This window comes from Chiloscyllium plagiosum, chromosome 17 (genome assembly GCF_004010195.1).
Source record: "Chiloscyllium plagiosum isolate BGI_BamShark_2017 chromosome 17, ASM401019v2, whole genome shotgun sequence".
In the NCBI taxonomy this organism is placed as follows: Eukaryota; Metazoa; Chordata; class Chondrichthyes; order Orectolobiformes; family Hemiscylliidae; genus Chiloscyllium; species Chiloscyllium plagiosum.
In genome coordinates this window covers 62,851,507-62,872,030 of record NC_057726.1, presented here as the reverse complement: position 1 = coordinate 62,872,030, position 20,524 = coordinate 62,851,507, and the positions used below count along the sequence as shown (strand labels likewise).

Here is a 20,524-nt window from a genome sequence, read left to right as displayed (position 1 = left end):
TTTTTAAAGAAGATATTTCAATTTGGCTAGATATGTACTATTTCCATAAAGAATGCAAAATCTGATTGTACATCGAAACCTAACAAGTACTCTATTCATCCCTCGGACCAGCTAAACCCAAACAAAAAATATTTTCCCAACAGTAAGCAATGTTTGAGCAAGATAAAGATTTGGTAGTACTTGCATGTAACATTTAAATAGCAGCACACAATAAATACACCTTAAGTATTCATTTCATTTTGAAATCACAAAAACGAAAAACCAGTTTGACACATTATGCACAGATCACGTTTGAATATTCAACTGAAGTGCACAACCTTTAACAACCCTTATTTTATCATGGTTTCAATCCCAAACAGGTTGAGATATGGTAGTTGTCAAAATCCAAGAAATGTTAGGGCAGTATAGTAGGTTTTAAATTAATTCCACATCTAGTGTTTAATTGCATTCTGGTGGTGACATCAAAATAGAAGTAAAAGCAGAAATCTATTTGTTGGAACGGAGGAATGCATCATGTAATGTGTGTCTAAACTAGACTCTAGTTCCATCCTTCACCACCTGTGTAAGTTCAAACATTTAAGGAAACAGATGTCAGCACATTTAAATAATTGATAGCTCAACCATTGAAAGAAGGTCTGAAGTTCAATTACTGGCCTGTCTCCAGTTAGCTCATCCTTGCCAGCTATCAGAACTAATCTCATTCTCTGGGCTAAGCAATGAATCACTGGCCACGTATCCAGTATGCAAACACAACTAAGCAAACCTTACCAGGTATGCACACTTTACCACCACAAATGGTTCAACTGTCATATTGGAAGGTGGAAAAAAGTTGTTCAACGGAATATAGTATATTTAGACATAATGTCAACTTAGCTTAGGGTTGGAACCTGGGGAGTGAAACACAGGCTTCTTCAAGAGGTAAGCTGCAACCTGCGACATGCTCAGAACTAAATTTAAAAGGACTTTCTTTGAAGAAAACTTAAACATGCACACGAGATTATAAATTTATTGATATCAAACAAGGATACACAAACTGAAGAAAGCACAGCATATCTTAAGGGAAGGGTGGACTTGTAGCAAATAGAGCTTCAACATACATAGTTTAGAAGTATATTAGTAAACTTGCAAATGGATTTTAGGAACTCTGGGGATAGACAACCAGCAAAACTTCAAGTAGGAAGAAAGAATAAATCTAAAAAGGCGATGCAAAACGTGAGGCAGTTACAAGCTAAGCTGAAAACAGACCTGAGTTTGCAAACATGAAGTCCGACTGAAACAAGGGCAAAACAAACAAAGATTTATTAATACAAGAATGGTGGAGAATTACAACCTCTCTGTTTTGGGCTTAAATGTTCACTTTTACAAACCTGAATTGCCTGTCGTCCTTGCTGTGCATCTGCTAATAACTGTAGGGTAATTTCTTTGGAGTCCTGTACGGCATCCTGGAGGTAGACAAAGCTGTGCCCTACATGACGGCTCATTGTGCATTCTCGACAAATTGGGACAGCGCAAGTATCACAGTACAGACGCATCACCTGGAAAGAGGAGAGGGTGACAATTTTAGTTAAGTTAAAATAAATGAGATCAAAATTGAAACTTGCTTTGAGCAAAACATTGAGAAAACAACAAATTCTAAAACTCTTGGAAAAGCAACTCCATAAATCAAAATAGCACTAACATTTCCAAAGAATACTAGTATTCCAGAATGTGCAGAAATTATCTTTTATCTCCCAAAAAGCATTGCTTTTACAGATAAAACAATCTTCAGTTTATCTTTGTTGTGCACCTGATGTCCTATGCCAAGGCTGGTGAAACAAACAGAGGGATCCTCTAACTCCCAAGGGCAAATTAGTAGGTAGCATGAAAGAGTCTACTCGGAGACTACAACTGCTTTGTAGTAAGTCCCTTTACATCCCATTTCCCCCTATGGCAAAAGAATGGTCTGCACTTAGCATTGCATAAAAGGATAAGAGAAAATATGAACAGAGTGGTAGTATGATTGCACTGCTTAAGTTCCTGAATGGTCTTGACAGGATGAATGTAGGAAGAATATATGCTGGAGAAACAGTGGAGATGAAACAGTTTCTTTTGTTCTTCAGGGTCAGCCCAGAATTTGGGACAATCATTTGAAAATTAGAGTTCATTCTCAGGACATAGATGGGATATTTCTCCCCCTCTACCATTGAGGGGCTCTGGAACGGTCTCAGAAGATTGTGAACATGAAGTTTTAAGTATTTGCAAGAGGTAGATTGATTCTTGGTAGACAAGGGAATCAAACGGTCATTGGGGGTCGCTGTAATTCAGAACAAACAGATCATCCACAAACTCCATTGTCGAGCAGACTTGAGTGGCCAAACTTGTTTCTATTTCGTATGTTCGAATGCCAGTATTAACCCTCACCTTGCTCCCCCACCCATATCTAAATACTAGAAATAAAAATGCTGAGAAATTTAAGGCAGAATTAAGCGGTGTTCCTCACAGCTCTTACTGCTATCACAAGAATTAGCATGTTTTCTTTTGCAAAGCTTCTGGAGTCTGAATGGTCACAACTCAAACCACTAGAAAAACGCACTGCAGAATTTCAACACATATGAACACAATTAAATTAGGAAATACAAAAGTGAACTATTATTATAGATAAATTGCAAGCTCCTGATAACATTCAGCTGACTGCTAACTGAATTCAATGGAGAAGGAACAAATGCATCCAGGAAACAGATTTCAAGTTGGGTTAAAGATGTTAATATTCTTTCCAATTTAAAATATCCGTTCTCATCTCTAATTCCGTGGAAACAAAGTTCAGATATACATAGCTCCTTAGCTTAGTTTGATGCAAAAGCCTCAGCCTCATTGCACTGGCAAAGTTTCCATATTCGGCTCACATAATCCGCTTGCTCTACTCTTACCCTACTCACTCGATTCTCATGGATGATAAATCTAAAATTGGAACAATTGAGTGATGAAAACGTGAGACTCCGGTTTCCCCATCGTGTACACAAGTACTACTGACTGCATTTGCAGGCTCCACTCCTCCCATGCAAAACTCCTCCCATTAAAAAACCTAAAGCTATGAAACTGTGCCTTTCATCTCTCCTGAACAATTCTTCAAAGCTTTCAGCTGGCTTCTACATTAAAGTACCACCTGCTGTCCTTGAATGGCCCTGATATCTAAATTTTAGGGGGGAAAAAAAAAATCAAATCTCGTATTAACTGAAATCAAACTAAATCTAGTATAGAACTTGAGGCATTCCAGTCACTTACCCACAATCCAAAAGAAACCACACTAAATACTTTCAAGACCCAGCGAGACTACCAACTAACCAAGCTGAGTAAAATCCTGTATTGTGTGGAATTACCATGCAAAACAAAAGCTCTATTTCCATCAAAATTCTTCTTGGAAAAGTGGGGAACAAAGACAAGGAAACATGATCAGGAGGTCAAGAGAATCACGTTTCACTCCTTCCTCCAAAGCAGTACAGCAAAGGAGCATACGTAAAATGCCTCAATGAAATCAGTGCAAAGAAACTGCTAAATTCATGAATGGCTCCTCTGGTGAACACACAAACACAGCTTTCTTTCAGCTTCTACTTTTTAATAAAAAGAATATGATAGGATGCAATGTTTCTGAAATCTAATAGTGGCAGCATAATGGAGTAGTGGCACTATTCATGCAAAGCACCAATAAATTTCACATCTATGCCGAGTGCTGGTATTTTAAAGCTGCAAGATTATTCTGAATAAACAAAAGACTGCCTGAAACTTGAGACATTTACCTTCTAGAACTTAAACGGTATTAGGTCATATAAAATGGTTTAGATTTTGTACAATAAAGGGCATAATGACATCAAGGATAAATTGCACTGTGGCACACAGACTGATTTCAATTGCTGCATGGAATGCTCAAAGGCACTTCACAGGGCTATTGTAAAACAAAATGACATACAGTCACATCCCAAAAATAATGCATCATACGAGTAAAAGCTTGGTCAAATACGAAGGTTTAAAAAGAGTCCATTAAAAGGAGGAAACCAAGGTGGAAGGGTATAGGGCGGGATTTGAGCATTTGCAGCCTCGACAACTTAAATTCTAAGTTTTATGATCCAGCCCCACTAGCTACCTGACGAAGGAGCAGCACTGCAAAAGCTTGTACTGTACTTCCAAATAAACCTGTTGGACTATAACTTGGCGTTGTGCGATTTAAAAAAAACACTCTGGGTATGTCACCAATGAAAAAGTAATTATAACTAGGAATGTAAGAGAGGCCAGAATTAGAGAGAATGAAAATCTCTTTCATCGTGTTGGAGACTTTCTAACTTGCACAAAGCTAGAAATCAGCCTGATATTTCATGAAATTATTTACGTTTATGCACATTACATACCAAAATGTGGAACTTCTGTATTAGAAGTGATGGAATTCCTCTAGTCAATAGTTGTACAGGTAGATCAAGCACCAGTATCCAAAAGCTCTATCACAAACATAGATGGATTCTAAGAAGAACTTTTAAACCAAGATAGTCATGCCTGTTTTCAAATTATTTTCCTTTTAACTCCATACAACCTTCACACACAATCATGGATCAGTCCATCGGCTTAGTGACATCTACAAAGAACAGCGCACAATATAAAAAAAGTGAGGCTGTTCATTACATTCTTTTCATCTCTAAATATACCACCAGATGCATCAATTTAGAGAGATCTTCCAAAGTGATCCTTGAATTGTCACTACACAATTCAAAAAATGCATAGATGGCAACTTTTTTTTTGAAAAGCTTAGTCTATGGATTAATCTAAACCTTGAATATGCTACGTAACTCGTGCACTGTCTTTGCTGAATAGCAATCATTTTAAACAGTAGCTTTGAAAAACTTCAGGTCAAACAGGAATGCATTTATTGCAAACAAATACTCAGTTTATTCTCAAAGCTTAGCTTTTCCCTCATTAAATTTTTTGGCCATTTTTTGCTTTTTGAAATTCTCTCAAATCATCTAGCCTACCACTAATCTTTGCCACAGTGGACATTTTCTCTTTCATTTTGATGTTATCATCAACTCCCCGGTTAGTGAGGGTTAGCTTATCCTCTTTCTAGAATCCTCCTTCCTCACTTATTTTCTTAAATGCCTGCCATTCCTGGTAAACTCCTTTCCCAGTCCACTGCCGCTAGCTCTGCCACATTCCTGTATAATTACCCTTTATTTAAAACATTGCACATTTGTTTCCAACCCACGTTCATCCCTCTCAAATAGAGTACTAAAGTCTGCCATGTTACGGTCACAGTTTTCTGTGGGATTTTTAAAAAACTGACATCATTTATTAAACCTGTCTCATTACATAATTCCAGATCCAAAACAGCCAGATTCCTAATTGAATCCACAATATATTTTTCTTGGAAAGTGTCCTCAAGCTACCTCTGCCAACCTGACTATCCAAATCTACCTCTGTAGAAGTGATGTACTTCTTCTAGTACATAGTTGCACAGGCACAAAAAGCACCAGTATCCAAAAGCCCTATTGCAAGCATAGATGGACCCATGATGATAAAATGCACTGCTTTTATTTTCAACGTGTACTTATTATCCCCTGCTTTGCTCTGTCCTACAACATAGCTTGATAGGGGGTCTATGCACTACTGCTTACTTCCACCATCTGGCTTTTAGATCTTCTGATCCAAGATAATTTCGCTATTATACTTAATGCATTCCTTCCTAATGTTAGCAAAGCATGTTTTCCTTTTGCAATGTCACAATCCTGAATATTTAATTCTCCTTGTAACCATGTCACTGTAATGGCTATAAGATCACACATTTGTCCCCGAATTTACTTTTGTTCCAAATGTTACTTACATACAAATAAAAAGCAATTGATTTTGTCTTTGTTTTTTTTCCCTATCTTTGACCCTATTTACTGTTGCTTGGTACCCATTATCCCTTTGTTTCACTCCAAGTATCAATGTTTACACCTTGTTCACATGTTTTAACAAAGCTCAAAGTTTCAGACAATTTACAGTCCTTACTTGAGAACAAATTTACATTTTTAACTGTGCTTCCAATCTTGAAACTGTAGTTAGTTTGGAGAACAGGAATTACCTAAATATAGATTTATAACCACAATGTAAGCAAAGCTAATGATTTTATGATTCCACTGTACATCGAGAAGGAAGAATAATATAATTCAGTTATCAGGATTTTAAGTATATAAATTTGGATTTGAGCCAGCTAAATTAGTACTGGCAACATCCCAGCTGTTGTGAACACACTGTATTACACCATGAACAATGGTTTGTGGTTTTATAAAGCAACACCACACCATGAGCTGACTGTGCTCAAAACTAGAGATTAGGATTACTTCAGCAACCCATGTTAGCAGTTTTCCCAAATTCAGCTGCCAACTGGTTACCAGTTTAATCTTAGAAAAGACAGTGATATAGTGGTAATATCACTAGTATTCGAGAAACCCCGACTAACACTCTGGGGATAAGGGCTTAAATTCCACCACAGCTGTTCACGGAGCTTAAAAATAAAGACTGGAATTAAAAGACAGACCATGATAACGCTCACCAGATTGTTGAAAACTCAACTGGTTCAATGTTATTTGGAGAAGAAAATCTGTCATCTTTAGGCTAGCTTACATGTGACCCCAAAGCTACTGAAATATGATAAGAGGACTCCTCCTGCCCTCTGAAGCCTCGCAAGCCACACAGTTCTAGGGCAGCCTGAGCACTTACACCTTGTTTTAAAAAAAAATCATAAATGTTATTTCTGTAAAAGAGGCGAGGTGAACAAGTATATTTTGATGTGTTTGATTCTCAACTTCCCTCTGAAATAGCCATTGTAAGACACTCATTTTAAACTGCAATTTCAAGTTGGCGGGTAATAAATGCTGGCTTAGCCAGCAATGCCCACATCCCTCAAACAAATATAAGATTATAATTATTTCATATCCATCCAGTTTCTTACTCTCTCTTTTTCTAACAGTCTGGATTGTTAACCTAATGCAAAGTTATAGGCAGTTTTGACTCAGGTCAAGAATGATCAGAACAATACTAGCCACAGACTTCCATTCCAACAATTGAAATAAGACTGAACACAAATCCAGGGATGAAGCAACAACATTAAGTGCAACTTAGTAGGAAGAACTACCAGTAATTCTAAGGAGGAACACCAGTGAGCTATAATTCTTAAAGTCTTCAGGCTAAAATGCATGTCAAATGTATTTCAGTTCAAAACTTAAAATGTGGTGAAAGTTGGAATCAGAAGGAGGTTGCAAAAAGAGAAAGTCTGAAAAATGCTGAGTTTTTTCAAAAATCCTCTGCCTACCACAGCTTGTTAAAAGCTTTAACCTCACCCTGATAGCAATCTGGTTACAGTATACAAGTGTTGTTCTTTCTAACTTTTCTTCAACCTCACTGCCTACAGGGTGGTACAAATACAGGAACATTAACTCCCAGTTATTGACACTTCAGTATCTGGATGTGAGCCAGCTTCAACTGTTCTGGAAACATGCCTGGGAGTATTTTCATTATCGACATGATTTTCAGTGCTAAAATTCATTGGTTGATGAGAGAAATCGAGGAGTAAAATAGGAAAAATCCAAGGGATTGAAGGAGTATACATGGCTTTCATTTAATTTCCTTGAGTTAGGGACAATGTAAACTTCTGATAAAAGACAGGATGGTAGCAAGGCAAACACTCAGCACCTCAACATAAATTATTCTGCCCTATTGAGAGATTATCGCCTTCTCTAGACAACGACAGGAAGACTATACGGTCAAGGACCGTGCCAAAACTGTTTGCAGAGCTCCAAGCTGAAGCAAGATGATTGAATTTGATGCAATTATTCCATTGCTCCAGGGGACAACCAGCTACTTCAAAAAAGGCTGAACACCAATGATAGCAATACAAGTTATGTCTTAAATCTCTACACCACTTCACCCTTTTTTAAAGTCTAAGAGAGATAAGATTTTTAGCTAGTGCCGGGTTGATGAAGGGATGTCAATCTTAGTTGAAGTGACAAATTAGTTGAACAGAGAGAGGGGTCAAAGCACTAACTTTCAAAGCAAACTTTTCATTCCTAATAATCCCATCTCAAATGTGAAATGATGAGGTAAAGTGTTGTCAACGCTTTGTGCAAGAGAAATGGATGCGAACCCTCCTCAAACATCACCCATAGGCACTCCAAGACCCATCTGCCAGCTGAAAAGGCAGCTTGTGCGTCCTGCCTCCTATTTTGTATCCTAACTAAACTTCAAAAACACCAATGCCTGCTTTTAAATCATGTTTTAACCTAAGGATAACTGACTTAGAATAATATTCAACTCACCAACATTTCAAAATTCTCATTATTGCATTTTAAACCGTCCGACAACATAATGGCGTTAAATCTTCAACTTCCTTCTTGCACATTACCTCAACCCTTCGGCTAAGGGCTCATACACTGGAATTCCCTCACCAGAACTGACCCACTTGCCTTTCAAACCCTCCACAAAATCTATTTCTTTGACCAGAGTTTTTGACAGCAATCATGGAGGAGCTAAATCCTGTCCTCAACCAAGTTCACTGGAAAATGATTAAGAACCACCATGCTTACTTTCCCCTTAGTTAGCATCAATCAGTTATCATACCTCATCTTCAAATTAATGAATCTTTAAGCAATAAATGAAACATTAATTTCAAGATCAGCTCATTTTTCAAAAAGTAAAAAGACTCGTCCCATAAAACAGACTAAATAAGACCATCTGCAGTAAACCTAGGCCTTGCGCCTCCTTGACTAGCTAGAGTCTTACGCTAAGCACACAATTCAAAGAAAAAGGCATGTTAAGGTCACATCCTCGGGAACACAAGGTCACCAGTGACAAAAAAAGTGCCATGCATTAATAACAAATGGCAGAAAGGCATTAAAAGCAGCTGCCATTCTAAGTTACTTAGTCACTCAGTCCTAGAAGTAATCGAGGATACACACAAAGCATGGAAGGCAGTGTATAATTCACATTGCTAGTTGTATTTCTGGCAACATACCAGATTTCTAGTGATTTCATGATTCCTGGGTCATCCTGTTTCTCCTTTATCAAAATGGGGAGAAACTTGCTTGACATTCTGGAAGGGGAATCCTTCAAAAATTACAAATTAATTTCTCATTGTATGGAGGATGCAGTTTTTACTTTGAGAGGGGGGGAAAATAAAATTAGTTAGTGGAGTAAAGTCTAGAGATTTACAGCATGGGAAACAGACTCTTTGATCCAACTCTCCCATGCCAACCAAATACCCTAAATAAATCCAGTTCTATTTGCCAGCATTTATCCCTCTAGTTCCTTCCTATTCATATACCTCTCCAGATGCCTTTTGTACCAGCCTTCACCACTTCCTCTGGATGCTCATTCCATACACGCAACACCAGTGAAAAAGTTGCCCTGCAAGTCCCTTTAAATTCTTACCCCTCTCACTTTAAACCTATACCCTCTAATTCTGGACTCTTCCACTCCATGAAAAAGACTTGTCTGTTCATCCTATCCAAGTGCATGATTTTATAAACCTCTAGAAGGTCACCGCTCAGCCTCCAATGCTGCAGGGAAAATAGCCACAGCCTACTAAGCCTCACCCTATAGTCCAAACCCTCTAACCCTGGCAACCTTGTAAATCTTTTCTGAACCCTTTCAAGTTCCACAACTTTCTTCCATAGCAGGGAGACCGGAACTGCAGGTACTATTCCAATAGTGGCCTAACCAGTGTCCTGTACGGCCACAACATAACTTCCCAATCCTATACTTAATGCACTGACTGATAAAGGCAAGCATATTAAATGCCTTCTTCACTATCCTATTACCTGCAACTCTATTTTCAAGGAACTGTGAACTTGCACTCCCAAGGTCTCTTTGTTCAGCAACACTCCCCAGGACCTCACCATTAAATGCACAAGCCCTGCCCGGATTCCCATTTCCAAAATGCAGCACCTCATTTGTCTACATTAAACTCCATCCACCAGTCCTCAGCCCATTGGTCAAGATCCAGTTGTACTGAGTAACAGTCTTCACTATCCACAAAATCTTCAATTTTGATGTCACCTGCAAACTTACTAACCATGCCTCTCACCTATATAACAATTTTTCTTGGAAAAGTGATAATATTTGAATTCCAGCTCAAATTACTTTTCCAATTCAATTAATTCTTCAGTTGAGACTTTTCACTAAATAACTTTTGAAATGCACCGTACTGACACCTCAAATCTTCAGTCCTGTCAATACAGTGCATTTCAAAAGTTATTTAGTGAAAGACCTTCAGTGAAGATCTTCAGTGAAGGTTTGAGATATTATATCAGTATACTGACCCTCCCTTTCTAAATAATTTAAGTTTCACATCAGTAGGTTTTCTTGTTTCTCAATTATGCATTCCAATTCCACGAATCACATTTCATCTCTGCAAGTTACAGATAAAAATTAATTAAGTCTCTAATTATACTGGCAGACTCAACCAATTATTCAGGTCATCTTTGTTTTAACATAAAATTTACAATCTGGCACCCAAACCCATTTTATTCAGGCTTCTGTGCAGCTGACCAATCATTCAATTGGTGCAAGTTCAAAATAGGTGCCATGAAGTTAAAAAGGACAATAGTTTGCAAATCTTGTGGGGCTTTATTATTTAAGCTGAAAATGTGTTGCTGGAAAAGCGCAGCAAGTCAGGCAGCATCCAAGGAACAGGAGAATCGACATTTCAGGCATAAGCTGAAGGACTTATGCCCGAAACATCAATTCTCCTGTTCCTTGGACGCTGCCTGACCTGCTGCGCTTTTCCAGCAACACATTTTCAGCTCTGATCTCCAGCATCTGCAGTCCTCACTTTCTCCTCCTTTATTATTTAAGGCCAATTTATAATAATTTCAGAGTACGTTAAATTTAAGGGATCTTAAAGGGAACTTTGAAGGTGGAATGGTAAAAAAAATCAAGTCAGTTTTTAAACAGAATACTTTAGTCATACTGTACCAGTTCATTACTGGTTGATTTAAAAATGGATGGCAAGCAAAGTAGTTAGCCTTCACACGAAAGGAGGCTGTCATGTACCCAAAGCTTTTTGTTTTTTTTAACCAAATGTGAATTTCAAAACTTGTGAATTGACCACTCAAGGTGAAGAATGACAGCACACAAAGAACAAGAATACTTCCCACTTCGGTTATCTAGTGTCAATACTATTTACTCCCACTGTCAAGACTTTCCTCCTGTGCTCAACGAATACAAACTGTGCCTCCACTGCCAGAGTGACGCGGGTTAATTTATGCCAAGATCGATTTAGTCCCAAAAATCAAGAATCTGATTGAAACTATCCACAGGAGTGCATCTTGAATCAAACGTACCATAAATCCATCCTGATCACATTAATTAATTACATTCTAAAAGCAAGAGTGTGCAGATTTAACCACCTGCATTAACAAAATGCTAGAAATACTCAGGTCTAGCAGCAACCATGGATAAAATGTTTAAGGTCTTATGAAAATGTTGACTGGAAATGTAAACATTCTCCAAATGTAATGTCTGATCAGATGTGTATTTTCAGCAACTTGTTTTTATTTGCTACAACTGTGCACTTTTCACAACAGCTGAAAAAAAGGAAGGCAATCAGAAAGTACCCAAGAGCCTTTTTTCTCTCCTCTACAGTGCTAGCAAGCACCTCAATCCAGTGATAGATAAGCCACATTACACCAAATCCTCCTTATCCACAGGCATAGGCATAAGTACGACTAATGGATAACAGAAGTGTGGTTGCCACTCCTACGTAGCTCTTCCATGTACAAAGATTATCAGACCAGACAAGTCAATGAGAAAACAAAAACTATGCTGCCTGGACCTGACCTCATCCAAATCATTCAATAACAAAGGTGAAGCACACATTAACAGTTCCAACCTTTATAGCCCACAAAACAAACATTCTGTTGGTACTTCAGCAGGTTTGCCTCACCCATTAACGCATACAGATTCTATGTTTCATCAGACATCCTAGGATACTGAGAAATAACTGAAATTGGTACTGATTTCTAAGGTGCTTTCTAGATATTCTTGCAAATAGGTTCATAAACATCATCCTGAAAACAGAATCAATTGTTAAACCACAGACGGCCATTTAGCCCATACATTAGTACTACGTTATATAGAGGTACTAATGCCCTGCACTTTTCCTCCCCCTACTCACCCTTCCACATTCTTATCCAAATAATCCTCCAATGTCCTCTTTCATGCCTTAACTGAACCGGCCTCCACCACATTTCCAGGCAAAATTTTCCATACTGAGTAAAATATTTTAAATCATTTTCCCCTTACTTATTTTGCAAATAATTTTAAATCTATGCCAACTTGGTATTATTCCTTTTTCAAGCAGAAAGTGTTTCTCTCCAATTATTCTACCAAGCCCACTCATTTTGAAAATCTCTAGATGCCTTCTCTTCAAGAAGAGTTCCAACTATTCTCATGACTCAAGTTCTTCGTCCCCAAAACCTTTTGTAAAACTATTTTTCCACATTCTCCAATATAGTCACATCTTTCCTATAATATAGCACCCACAACTGGACACAATACTCCAGCTGAGGTCTAACAATTGCGCTATAAACTTCAAAATCGCCTTGTTCTTGCACTCTATGCCACTATTAAAGCCAAGGATACTGTATGCTTCATGTAATTATTTAGGCATCAGAACCAATGAGAAACAGTAATAGATGCCTGTCCAAGATAGGGAGAAGAGCATCAATTCAGCCAGGTACTTTTTCAGTTACACCTTTTACAAAAGGCAACATAGGTATTTATTGATTTGTTGCCCTTGCCTTGAAAACACTGAGCACCACATGTGAAGCTAACACAAACTCCTGACAATTCTGAGAACATAGGTAAAAACAATGACTGCAGATGCTGGAAACCAGATTCTGGATTAATGGTGCTGGAAGAGCACAGTATGGCCACCTGTGACAGCATGGTATTTTGGAGGATGTGTGGGGTTGGAGAAACCAAGATAATTTTCTATACAACAAAAGCAATTAGCACTTTGTCTTTTAACTACTTAATGTAGATGCTAGCAAACTTACTTCAAATCATTAACCATAAACAAGATGCTTCCTACACATGGAATGCAACTAGGAGTAAGCAATGGCAGTTGGCGCAACTGTAGTACTGCTCATCATTAAAGCAGAGGAATACCACATGGGAACAACTGCAATGCCAGAAGTGTAAAAATATGAACTATGATGCATTGTTAACTGATTCACAGGAATAAACCTATATATAGGTTTTAACAAAGTGCCTCCAGCACAACATTAAACTTAGTTCAGCACTATGGGGTCCCTCCTCTACGCAATCAATAAAACTGTACAGATGCATTCTGTGAAGCAAGGTCACATGGAGCAGAAGCTGCTGGGAACTAAGAGCTTTAGAAATATTCAAGCAAGCAAAATTCCGTCAAATTAGCAATGTCGATCTGTAAAAGTCAGATCTAGAATGGTAGTTTGAATAAGCACAGCATCAAGATAAACGTTAACCCCCCACACACTTTCCAACTGCAATGGAATACAAGACTGCAAGATTCCACAGTCGATAAAGCCCACCAAAAAGGAAGGAACAACATAGGTCACATGAAATGGTCATCGCAGGTTCAAGACCAAATGCATTCTAATTACAATGATCACTACCTTCTTCCACAGAATTGACCACCAGTGAATATATATACTTTTATACTAGATCACTAGATGCCACCCTAGTGATTTCTCATTTTGTTCAATTAAAATTCTTATCTATCCAGAACAGCCAACAACTTGGTATTACGTAAAGATAGAAAATAGAAGGAGTAAGCCGTTCAGATCTCAGGAATAGACAGCGAGAGGTCTGATTTTTATGAGGAGTGGGTAAGGTTGTGCAACTGGTTCCCAGATTGTCTGTAGCTACCTTTCCCCCCATCCCCACATTTGTCCCTCGGTCATCAGCCCCCTCCACATTCCTGATGAAGGGCTTATGCCCGAAATGTCCACTCACTTGCTCCTCGGATGCTGCCTGACCTGCTGTGCTTTTCCAGCACATTTTTTGGCTCTGATCTCCAGCACCTGCAGCCCTCACTTTCTCCTGTAGTCAATAATGTTCAAAATGGCAGGAGAGCTCAACCCTTTGGAATATGCAGGTAGTCAGATTAACGATTTTGCAGATGGCATGAGAACTGCGTGGACAGTGAGGAAGGATATCAAAGGATACAACAGGATATAGATAAGTTGGAAAGTAGGGTGGAGAAATGGATAGCAGAATTTAATCTGGATAAGTGAAGAAATGCATTTTGGGAAGTCAAATATAAGAGGAAAGGATACTGCAAATGACCAGACTCTCAGTAGCATTGATATCAAGGGATTTGGCGTCCAAGGCCATGGCTCCCTGAAAGTGGCGACAGAAGACTGTTAAAGGCAGCATTAGGCACACTTGCCTTCATCAGTCAGAGTACTGAGTATAAAGGTTCGCAAGTCATGTTGCAAATCTATAAGACTGACCCTAAAAGATTGGTCACCTTAGCACATTTCCTGCTCCAAATCTACATCACAACACTGCCAGAAACAATGGACTGGGCTGTGTGCTGTGCGCACTGGAAGCTCCTGATAATAAGTCTGCGGAGGTCAAATACCAAAGATCTGCCAGTGCTCATAGCTAGTCATCCGATAATGTATGTAAATGGCCACATATCCTCTGCATACTTCAATCAGAGACAATGACCCAAAGACCCAAGACAAACAACATTTCATAGTTCCATCAGGATTGCTCCAACCATTTCTCCAAAGTGATGGAATGCTTGTCCACTTAAAATCCCAGCTTTTTAAGCAAAGTAATTGTAACCTTGTTCATAGCTTTAAATTTTGGAGATGTGACTACAAATCAACACTTCAATATTGAGAAAGAAACCAAACAAAGTTTAATCCCATCTCAAACTCTAACAACCAGAGAAACATTCACTTCTCAAATCCCATCTGACATTAAATTAGGAATGACATGGTAACCTCAATGCAAAATATCTTCATCCTCAAATTGTGTGCCATTCCCATTATAGAGCAGCCATCTATTTGCATTAGTATCATACACATCTAACAAAACACAATCATGCCACTTGATCTGCTCACCATGCCATCTGACTACCCACCTTCACAAACTTTGACATGATTTCAAGAAAGGAGCATAATCACTTAACATCTGAACTATGAGGAATCACTGCTTTTACTTCCAAACAAAACACTAAATTTGATACAGTTTTCACATTCTTCAGGAGAAACAAAGTCTTTAAGTACTTCATCTACAGTTGCTAGCAACTAATTTTGGTAAGGTATTGGAACACAATGTTTGTTAAAACAGAGCTCGATTGTGTCCACCTGCCTACTACTTTGGAGATGAACTAAACTTCCTAAAGCAGCACTGAGGGCAATTGGTTTGAAATAAAATCCAATTGTTTTCTCTCCCACTTCCTCCCTTACACAGAACACTCCACCTCAAACTTGCTTCAGTTTGGCTCACCACACAATTAGCAAATCAGAATAAACAGTCCAAAACTGACTGATGTTTCAAATGTTTTACACTTGCCATTTAATTAAATACAAATCAAAATTTTCACTAACTCTTTGCAGTTGATAGTTTACACATACTTCCTATACTATAAGCAAAGATAGCTGTTGGAGAGCGGGGAATTGAACATTTATCAGATTAAATGTATAACAGTAACAAACAGATGTTATTCAGCACGTTCAACTTGTTACATCACTCAAGATTACAGTTGATTGAATGGAGGCCTTAACTCTATCATCCTGTTTTCACTCCATAATCTGAAACTCCTTCATTGATTAAAAACCTTTAAGGAGAGATGCAAGGCATTGCAGTCCTATTCCACAGCATAATATATGGACAGACGTGAAAACGGTGGACACTGAGGATATTTTACAAAACACTTCACTTATTATCACTTGAGGTCCACTGCAAAAGGGTAAAAGAAAGTTCAAAAACTTTGGGGTGGGCAAATACAGATCTAAAACATTGAAAAAGCTGATAAAAAGTTGTGAAAAAATAAACCGTAGAAGGGAAATGAAAGATACATTACAAAACCTGTACCTCATTCATAATATATACCCAGATTTTCCTTTAGAAAGGGTAACAACCCGCTGGAGAGAATTGCTTTTTCACTAGTGATAGATTCTACAGATTAATTTTAACATTCTCAATTTCAAAAGACCTACAAAAACCACTGTTCTCCAATTCATCCAGTTATAAATTCTAAAATTGAGAAAGCAAGAAAGCATAATGGAAATCATCCCAGGTAATTAGACATTGCTGTAACATTGTAAAAACATACCAGACCACTTGCACACTGATCCCATAATTAAACATGACCAAATTATTTATTTTTAATGGTGGACAGAATGACTCTCCTAGACTGAAGTCCAGACTGAATAGAAGGGCTGCATTCAAAACATTACTAGGCCAAAAAGTTCATCCCAATCACTGGATTTCTGGAGAAGTCACCTATATGCAGTTTTTTTTTACAAACTATCTACAATCTCTAAAATTTATGCACCTAACCATAAGTTGTAGTTACCCTCTCACACTGGAATACAAGTTTTGCTAATAAGACCACTGTTGGAAATTAATTTGCAACTATGTAGCACCTTATGTCACTCAGGAAATCCCCCTAAGTGCTTTGCCTGGATGAAATTACTCGTTGTCCGGTCACCATTTCAGCTCAATGCAGCAGTTCCCTTATACACAAAGTAAAACAATTCAATGTTAGAAAAGAGTCCAAGGGAATTAACCACTTCAAATAATGAGAAAAGAAGCCAGTTCAAAGCTCTTCAGTCAATTCCAGTTAGGTTAGACTAGATCACCAACAATGTAGGTAACTAGCTTAAAAATTTAAGAAAAACAGAACTATTTCTGAGAAAATTGAAAGGAGCTGTTTCGTTAAGACGTGAATTGAAAATCAGAGCTATCCTTGGGCTCTGGGCATAAAGAACACTTCGAAGACGACAAAATGCACTGTAGAATGCATGATGTAATGAGCTCTTGGAATGTCTGTATACAAGAAAACCATACCCCAACATTCTCAATTTCATTTAAATTGATTCTGGGCTTGAATGTAGTTTTCCTGCAGCCTGGTGTTTTACCAGATGCTCCTGAGCACTACCTCCATAGGCCATGTGTTAACCCCACCCTGATGAGCATTATGATCCATTAGAAATTTGTTTACCCTCCAAATGACATTTGAAATTCTGCAATTCTTGCTGAACACTTCACTGAGATAGCCGTGTTTTAAAAATACCAAAATTATTAACAGAATAACAGTGGGTGGCACAGTGGTTAGCACTGCTGCCTCAGCGCCAGAGACCCGGACTCTGTGTGGAGTTTGCACATTCTCCCCATGTCTGCGTGGGTTTTCTCCGGGGGCTCCGGTTTCCTCCCACAATCCAAAGATGTGCAGGTTAGGTTAACTGCCCATGCTAAATTGCCCGTAGTGTTAGGTGAAGGAGTAAATGTAAGGGAATGGGTCTGGGTGGGTTGCGCTTCGGAGGGTCGGTGTGGACTTGTTGGGCCGAAGAGTCTGTTTCCACACTAAGTAATCTAATCTAAGAAAAATTGCATAACGCAATATAGACCAGATATGATTTATGTGGCCAAGACTGAGCTTTGTAACATTTGCAATTCTTTGGAATACATTTACCTATCCTGGGTGAAGGATATCCTTCATTTAAATTAACGCATCACTGAAATGGGTAGAAAAAAAATGAATGACTAAGACGATGTTATTCATTAGCGAGGGCGGGTAAGAACAGGGTCGACGACAAAGCAAATTCCCTGCATTTACATTCTACGAAACGAGAGACGGTCCTAAAAGTAAATCGCACGCTTTGACTCTGCCCGCCCAACAGAAGGCACCATTTTGTTTTGGGGAAAAAAGGCTGCCCCGCAATCCCGGAATGGATAGGGACGACACGTGTGCGAGTACACACAAAACCAAATCAAACCCACTGTTTTCTCCAGAGTGGGAAATTAAGTTACAGTTGCTAACTGCCACAACCCAAAATTAATCGATATGTTATGCAACTGACACTGGCCAGAACATAAATGTACACAATACAGGAGCATAGGCTGAAAAAGACGCTCATGCTGCCGATACCACGTTTCTGAGGACATATTGTTTCCAGGTTGCTAAGCAGGAGACACCTTTGCGATTAAATTGGCGAGTAGCCAACTCATCTTACGAGGGAAAAAAAGTCCCAATTTATTCGTAACATTATGTAGCACAATTTTAGACTTTCGTTTAAATGTGTTCATCGTCCTTTTCCATTAATACCCGTTGAATAACGGAGATTTATTAACCTTCCAATTACCATCTATATACTGGTCATTTTAAATATTTATATCAATTCCACACCAAGGCAGCCAGGAAAATGTCAACAGCTTTAGTAACCTGAATGCCAAATTTGTAATCAAAAACATCGAATTAAGCAACCGACACAACACTGCAAACAGTACACCTGTGAATTTGAACTGAAGATCGGTCACAAGTCGGAGCAGAACACATTGCCCCATATCGCTTTAGTAAAGCTACAGTGCAAGTTAAAGTAAAATATAAACAAAAGGGTTCGGAATGTCAAGATTTGCGGCCACGAGAATAGTTAACGGTCGTCGTTCGTATTAAAATGATCTGCAACCAGAAGGTAGGGAGATGAAGTACAAAACTCCCGACTTGAAACATGAATATGGTGAAACATATAGTTCGAGTCCTTTCGAATAACAGAAAACGTCTGATTTTTTTTTAAGTTAAAGCAAGAGTGTATACAATGTATTAGGCCCAGAAATTGTCATTGGTTACCAAAAGGACCCCAGTCCTTGGTATTAAATCTCTACATTCATGATGCTACAAAGCAAATGTTATAAAAATAATTGGGTGCATATAATAAATTGCACCTAATTCGTATATTCCAAATCATCTGCTAATCTATTAGCACAGTTTAAAAACGATATTTTCCTCAAAACTAAATTAATCAAATCAGAATTCGGCACAAAAACACCGAAAACCATAAACCTAATCCAAAACGTCGCATTTTCCCCAGTGCAATGAAAACAGGTTGTATTCGCTCCCCAAGCAACGAACACACAGCAATGTAACCCCACGCCACAAACGAAATACTCCGTACTTGAAAAACCGTACAACGAAAGGAGACAATCCGCGATAGCGATTCAAACCCCCGTGCAACCAATGCAATTCCCGATTGCATTTTAAAACCCCGTGAAAATAACTCAATCCCAATTCATCGAAATGCCGGAGCAACCCCATTCGAAGTCAACTCGCTGGAAACGAAGGGAACCCGGTGCAACTCAACCCCAGGCGAGAGGAAAGGCTGGTGCCTTTTCAGTTCCCCGATGCCACCAGCCGAGCCTGGGAATTGGAAGCAAACGGTGCACCCCTCGCCCACCCCCCCCATCTCGCTTAACCGGCTCGACACTGGGACCTACTTCGTTCTCGTGTTGCTGGCAGTAGCTGACCCGTTCGTGTGCGATGGGCAGGCTGGCGAAGGGCTGCTGGTTGTAGTGGGGCTGGGGCTGCTGCCTGAAGCGGTGGATGGCGTGCTCCTTGGTGAGGCGGACCCGCTGGTGGGCCCGCACGCAGCGGTCGCACAGGTACTCGGCGCAGTCCAGGCAGCGGGAGGTGACCGGCGCGCCTTCGTCGCAGGAGCTGCAGCCTCCGCCCCCGGCCCCGGCCTGGGAGCTCCGGGGCCGGGCACGGCCTCTGCCCCCTGCCGCCGCACCTCCTCCTCCTCCCCCTCCGCCGTCCAGCTCGTCCTCGGCCGCCGACACCACGTCCAGCAGGTTGTTGAGCAGCAGCAGCTCGGCCGGGAGGCCCGGCTCGTTGTCGGAGGGAGCCGAGGCGCCGGGCATCAGGCGCTCACAGATCGGGCAGCTCAGCCGCTCCGAGGTGGAGCAGGACGACGACGACGAGGATGAGGACGACGACGACGCGGAAGACGAGTTGACCGTCGAGGCGGCGGCCTCGGACTCCGCGCCAGGCCCGTTGCCGGGCTGGAGACGCCGGTGAGCGGCGGCGGCGGCAGGCGGCCCCCCCGCTCCCCCTCCCCGCCGCTGCCTCCGGGCAGCCCCGCCGGCGCCAGCGTGGGCCTCCAGGCAGGCCGCGCAGAAGGAGTGGCGGCACGGCAGCAGGCGCAGCTCGTCGGCCGCCGCGGGGCCCCGGCAGCGAGGCCCCGGGCCCGGGGCGGGCAGCCCGCGGGCACGGCACAGGCCGCACTGGGGCTGGAGCTGGGCCTCGGGCCTGCCGCCGGCAGCCGGGCCCTGAGAGGAGGCCGCCGCCGCCGCCGGTGGAGGGGGAGGAGGAGGAGGAGGGGGAGCGGGGGGAGGAGGAGGAGCAGCAGCCGCCGCCTGCTGCTGCTGCTCGGAGCCGCAGAAAGGGGCGGCCATGGCGGCGTCCGAGCGCTGGAAACAGCGCGGGTAGAAGCGGCCCTGGGCCAGCTCGGGGGCCGGCGGCGGCGGC

The 20,524-nt window shown here is 40.6% G+C and overlaps 1 protein-coding gene across 1 annotated transcript in view; it reads right to left on the bottom strand.

Moving 5' to 3' along the window:
• Nucleotides 1-20,101, bottom strand: part of trim71 (tripartite motif containing 71, E3 ubiquitin protein ligase) — a 41,459-nt gene extending 21,358 nt beyond the window's left edge. Inside the window, exons 1-2 of the mRNA XM_043707320.1 lie at nucleotides 19,495-20,101; nucleotides 1,368-1,535 (exon numbers count right to left, since the gene is read on the bottom strand). Of these exons, the coding sequence (XP_043563255.1) occupies nucleotides 1,368-1,535; nucleotides 19,495-19,917 (591 nt within the window). The 5' untranslated portion in view covers nucleotides 19,918-20,101. The remainder of the gene's footprint in view (nucleotides 1-1,367; nucleotides 1,536-19,494) is intronic.
• Between the last annotated feature and the right edge of the window lie 423 nt (nucleotides 20,102-20,524).